Here is a 6,500-nt window from a genome sequence, read left to right on the forward strand (position 1 = left end):
CCAGATCCACTTTCCCCCCTTTCTTGAAGATAGGCACCACATCGGCCTTCTTCTAGTCTTTGGGCACTTCACCAGAGTGCCAGGAGTTTTCAAAGATCTGTGCCAGAGGCTGGGCTACAAGGCTGGCCAGCTCCTTGAGTACTCTGGGGTGCAGATTGTCAGGGCCAGCTGACTTGAAGGTATCCAGCCTCTCAAGGTGTTCCTTCACAAGGTCAGCATTAATGGAGGGCAGGAGATCTCCCTCACCTGGACCTCCCTGTCCCATGATGGGCATAGGCATCCCATGGGACTGATGAAAGACTGATGCAAAGTACCCATTTAATAGTTATTGAACATAAAGCCCAAGGTGTCCATTTTTAATTAAACATAGATTTTACTGCTGTAAAACTAAGGTGTGCTTGCTTCATTAGGGACAATATTTTGGTTTAGAAGAGCCCATGGCAAGACCATGTTGTTAAAATAAAATTACAATAAAAACAAAATCAAACAAAGAAGGGGAGTCATTTGGATAGGTAAGACAGTCATCGTTGCACTGTCAAAGAATAATATATACCCAGCTGGCAAGTACAGCAGTACAAGCTGACAATCAAATTACTCACAGCGAAGGTCCATAATCCTTGTCCAGACTTCAGAAAAAGACATTTTGTTCTGGTACGCCAATACAGCCTTCTCACATTTTGCAACATCTTGGCTTACACATACACAAATAAACTGGTTTTGCATTCACCACAGCTATGCAGTTTGCAGTCGCTACAGTCTTGATGAGCCATCTTCTATCCAGAGAGCACAGTATTATCCAAAGGGTAGCCAGCTAATATCAATACTGGAATTGCTGCAATACTGAGACTCATCTTACGACTGTATATCCTAGAAAAGTTAACATTGTGCATTGTCTCCTGCCCTGAATCATACTTTGTTAAAGCAGATTTAACTCTGTAAGATAGATGGGTACTTTTTCTTCAGTACTTGAATTGCTCTCTCATTTCTAAAAAGATGTCTTTTTCTTGTCTCTATGACTATAATTCTTTACTGCGAATCTAATATACCATGAAATTCATGTTCAAACTCCCATAATTAAGATTACTGAAATGAGAGAACCAATTAAGGAAACAAAATAAGCTCACATGGCCTGCCTTTTTTCTTTACCTTGGCGCATTTCCTATTTGAGAAACACTACCTGCCTTTCCTTGTCTAGAGACATATGTGCTAAAACATGCTTCTCACCCTTGATAAAGGTTATCCATTTTCCTCGTGATTCCTTTTAGTATTCTGTGGCACAGCCGTAAGTTATTTTTTTGAAGGATTCTGTCAGGAGTTCATGCAGCGAGATGTATTTTGGATAATATCACCAGTGGCTCATACCTGCATGACTTTTGTGTTCTCAGTTTTGCAAAAGGAGTCGAAAAAGGCAGAGACTAAAACCATTTTTTTCAGGAGAGGAAAGAATTAGTAACTACTGGGTGTCAGGGCACTTGGGTACTACCCGACCCAAGTGAACTGGAAATTAAGCTTCAGTTCTGCTTTTCTCTTTCCTTGCACATCCTTTCAGAGAGAAGGCTAAAAGAAAGATGGGCTTAAAAGAGAGCATGGCAGGATCAGCACAAAGGGTGGCCATGATGCCCCCTGGTGGCTGAACTACTTCTGCTCCACTCTGGCTCTGCAGGGCACCCTCCCCTTTTCTGCCTTACCTGCCATGCCTTGATAGAAATTATGGGTGCCTATACACATGCTCCAGTGTGTTCCAATTAGCAGCATGCTGCAGCACCTCATGTGTTCAACATCCCATGTTTCAAAATGGGAGTGAGGGCACCTTAACTAAAGCTCATTGAACGAGCTTTAGTTAAAGAACCACCACCACCATTTTGAAATGCAGGACACTTGAATACACAACATGCTGCAATGTTTTAATTACAGAGGCTCCTGAGAGACAAACAGGTTCAAGTTAAGACAACAAATAGGTGCAAATTGCTCTATACTCCATCATGACATGAACAAAAGCAAAGGCCCCATAACCATACAGATAGGCTTTCTCCTATACAAATGGCAGAATCCATCCTTCTTCATAGGATAAGCTCTGCTCTCTAAACAATGAAGGAGAAAGTCTATTTCCAAATGAAGCAGTTGAAGGAACAGTGCAGCATCAGGCTTTGTAAGAATAGCATTTTAGTATACACTTTGTAAGTATAGCTTTGTAAGTCTGCCATGTAAGTATAGCATTTTAGATCAATTTTCCTCTGGGATAGCAAGACAGACCTTGGAATGTTTGTTCTGCTCCAGGCAAACACACACAAATAGTGACTATAAGAGCCAAAGAACCTCCTACCATTTGATTTAGTATGAAGTGTTCAAATCTGATTTAGTATGAAGTGTTCAAATTCTAAGTGATGGGGTCAGGAAGATGAGTGGTTAAAGGATAACTAAGAACCAAGATATGCCAGGATTGTTACCTTTTATTAAATTTCTCTTACCATTTACATAACCATGAAGGAAGAATTTTTGTAGTTTGTACACATTTGCACAAACAAAGCATATAACATTTATTCATTTATTTATGTACATGTCCTTACTAGTTCTGCTCTGTTTGTTTGCCTTCTTCAAGCCCTAGTAGCACTGCATCAGCCTCCAGTATAGTTGTATCTGTTTTTCCTCCCAAGAATCTAGATGTGAGTTCAAGGTCCACCAGTCTCAGACGCACTTTGGTTCCTTTTTTATATTTTCTATGGAGAAGAGAAACGAAGCAAACAAGGTAAATTTTGTTAATCTCTATCTTCTAGGATATAGCATATCCTTAAATCTCTAGCAGTAAAGTGACCTGGACTATCCAATGGTTGTACCTCTGACTTTCCACAAGTCACTCAGCTGCTCTGTGCTTCAGTTTATTCATCTGTCAAATGAAGCATAAGATTTACCTATATATTTGCCAAGAGAACGTTGAGATCCTTGGACAAAAGGCACTACAAAATGCAAAGCAATATACTGCTAGCTTAAAATCCAAATAGACACTGTAGTTCCTTTGGCAAAAGATAAGGATTACTTACTGAAAAATGAATTTTTATAAGCAATGATTTACTTCAATCTGCGTGAAATAATCAGCATTATACAGCACTCAACATTACAATTCACTACATTTTATAAGTAAAAAAGTTGAAAGAAAGTTTCCTTATTTCTGATTTTATAAAAACTCTTCAAATTAACTTTATGACCAGTTTTATTTTTTAAATTATAATACTGTCAGGCCCAGAAGCCCTGTTTCATAGCTGAGCAAACTTGATGGAAAGTTTCCACTTTTATCAGTTGGCTTTGGATCAGATCAGGAGTCCCTGCTTACAAAATAGTGTTTTAAAGCAGTTTTGTTATGTATGAAAAAGCAATAAAAAATAGATACAGTAAATGTTATAGTACATCTTGTTATGTACATCGGTGGCATCTTTGTAGTAATTACACCTCATTACATAAAAGCTCATGCTTTCTTTAAAAAAAGTATATATATAAAAGATATATTAGCAAATATGTTATATTATTAAACACAACAAGTATGCTTTACATCAATGTTTTACCTCTACATATTTAAAGTAATTACATATTTACGTAAAACACATAAAATATTGCATATTTACAATAATCCAAATTAAAATTACAGGCAGTGTGATTTGGGCAAAACATCCTCTCAGCTGTTTCTCACCTTTTAGATTTTCTTTATACTGTCTCAAGTCATTTTATTTGGTATAAAGAGACTGAAGCAAGGTGAGGACTTTATCACAGTTGTAGGCATTCGGACAGTATTCATACATCATGATGACAGAGATCAAAAGAGTCTCTAAATGAATAACTCTGGATGCTCTCTAACTTTGTCTAGTCTCTGACTAAAAAGTGCTGAGTTTGGGACACTGACAAATTCAAACCCTGATAAGTTTTTTGTTTTTTTCAAGTAGGCAGCAAAGACACCTGTAATTAAGACATTGCTGTTACAAATACTTTTCATTGTAAGACCCAGTTTTCAGTTGTGTCTAACTTTGGCAAATTAACTGTTACAAGTCTTTGAAAAAGCTCAGTTCGCTCTTGCTCAGTAATGCCTTGTTAGGGCTTGGCGGTTATATCCTCTGAAGAATTCCTTTCCTCTACATGCACATCTCTTTTCTGTTGCTATACGTGACTGGAAAGCCGTATAGAATCATAGACTCATAGAACCAGAAGGAACCTGTAAGATCATCAAGTCTGGTTTCTTGCCATAGGCAGGAAGTTACTGGGTTCAGATAAGTTCAACAAGGTACCTGTCCAGCCTCCTTTTGAACACCTCCAAAGATGGTGACTGCCAGTGGCAGACCAGCGGTCTGAAGGTGCCATGGCCCCCGGGCACCGGTCAGGCCCTTCAGAGTTCTTATCACACTATGTCACTTTAAGTATTGCTACGAGAAGGATGGGGGGTGGGGGTGCAAATGCAAGCATTGGTCCCCAGACACTGGAGGCCCACAGTACGTCACCGGTGACTTCACCACCTCTACTGGGAGTGTGTTCCAGATTTTGGTGACCCTACAAAGAAGAAGTTCTTCCTTATATCTAGCCAGAAATCCCCTTCTATAAGCTTATGTCCATTGGTCCTCGTCCTCCCTTGAGGTACCTTCCTAGCTTTCCCCCAGAGCACATGAATATGTTCCACTCCAGGGCTGAACTGAACGTTTTGTGGAACAGCTGCATGTGATTTTCAGTGCCAGCTGCAATGCTGGACACCTGAACTGAGAGCAGGGAGATTGTCTTTCCCAAGGTTTTCTATGCTGCCACACAGACAGTAAGTGGATGAATCAAGTAAATAAAACTCATGGGTGGAAGGACCCAACCTGGAAGGACAGAAGGTACCAAGAGGTGGGGAAGGGATTTAGGTGAAAAGTTGAAGGAGGAGGGATTGGAGCCAGTTAAGGACTAGGGAGACCGGAGCATGGGAATCAGTGGGACAGCCATGCAATCTTAATTGGTCTCTACTGTGTGTACATCTCATGATACAGTCTTCAATCAGATGCTCACATGCCATCTATTCACAGGACCCCTACCCCATTCAGTGCCCAAGTTGGATAATGATCAATTAATGGAGCAGCTATTCAAGGTTTGGTTTTATCCTTCATATTCACAGCATGACCTAAGGCCTACTTACTGCAAGAATCCAAACCCTGCTCTGAAAACAGAATTATTAATTTCATCAAGGACTTCTCTATGATGTTCATCACTGTCACATCTGGGGGGTTTATAAATGTTAATCCATTTATCTTGCCCAAACCTCCCTTTAGATCACATGGTATTAAAGTTCACAGAAGGGGTCTAAAGTGGAGACATTAATGTTCAAAATGTCTACTAACTTTGGATGCCCAATCTGAAATGACTATTACCTGACATTAGTTGCCCTGTATTTACTTTGAGCAGTCTCTCTGACTTCTGTTGCACCTGTGTGTATTCAGTCATTCTTCCAGGCAGACCCCACATGTTTCACACTGGGCACTCAGAAAATAAACAACACCCAGCTGAAGAGTCAGGTGTATGCAACCTGCCACGTATCACACAGGGGTTCTGAGATGTTTAAGATAGAACCCATTTCTCCTGGGCAGCATTCAACTGTTTGAAGCAGATCATCTCTCCTCTGGTAGTTACCTGCTTCATTTGTTGAACACAACTTCTATAACAAATAAACAACAAATGAAATGAGGCTGATGCTCTAGAGCAGGGGTCGGCAACCCCCAGCACACATGCCGAGAATGGTATGTGAGGCCATTTTGCTCAGCATGCCATGGCCAGCCCTGGCTCTGGGTAGCGGCTACCAGCAACGGAGCCCGGGCTGCTCCCAGCAAGGCTTGCAGCATCCCAGCTGCCTGCTGGGAGCAGCCCAGGCTCCTGGCTAGCAGCAGCTATCCAGAGCTGGGGTCGGCTGCAGCCGGGAGGCTCCAAACAGCTGTGCCGGGCTCCAGAGCCCAGGCATCAGCTTCATACTGGTGCGTGCACATGCACCTCAGAGCAAGCGGTGGGAGAGAGCCATGAGGCAGCACAGTCCCAGTCTTTCCCCTGCTCCCAGCACGGAGGTGATGGCAGGGCTCTGGAGCCCGGTGCAGCTGTTTGCAGCCAGCCTGGGCTCTGGGCAGTTGCAGCAAGCAGCGGACAGGCTATAAACAGCTGCACTGGGCTCCAGAGCCTCAGCATCAGCTCCATTCTGGAGATGACTGCATGGCACCTCTGGGCTAACAGCAGGGCAGTGCAGCCCACCCTGAGGTGCCCATGCAGTTGCCACCAGCACAGACCTAATGCCGGGGCTCTGGAACCTGGCGCAGCTCTTTGGAGCTTCCCGGCTACAGCCGGCTCTGGCTCTGGGTAGCTGCTGTCAGCCGGGAGCCCGGGCTACTCACAGCAGGCAGCTGGGATGCTGCAAGCCCTGCTGGGAGCAGCCCAGGCTCCAGCAGCTACCCAGAGCCGGGGTACCTGATGACAGCCACAGAGCCCGGGCTGGGGGGCAGGGGCTTTGG

The 6,500-nt window shown here is 43.0% G+C and overlaps 1 protein-coding gene across 1 annotated transcript in view; it reads right to left on the minus strand.

Annotated features, from left to right (window-relative positions):
• Window positions 1-2,432: 2,432 nt before the first annotated feature.
• MRPS28 (mitochondrial ribosomal protein S28) overlaps window positions 2,433-6,500 on the minus strand; it is a 175,999-nt gene continuing 171,931 nt past the window's right edge. Inside the window, exon 4 of the mRNA XM_019527835.1 lies at window positions 2,433-2,717. Coding sequence (XP_019383380.1) covers window positions 2,567-2,717 — 151 coding nt within the window. The 3' untranslated portion in view covers window positions 2,433-2,566. The remainder of the gene's footprint in view (window positions 2,718-6,500) is intronic.

This window comes from Gavialis gangeticus, unplaced genomic scaffold, assembly GCF_001723915.1.
Source record: "Gavialis gangeticus isolate Ggan-Ray unplaced genomic scaffold, GavGan_comp1, whole genome shotgun sequence".
Classification (NCBI taxonomy): Eukaryota; Metazoa; Chordata; order Crocodylia; family Gavialidae; genus Gavialis; species Gavialis gangeticus.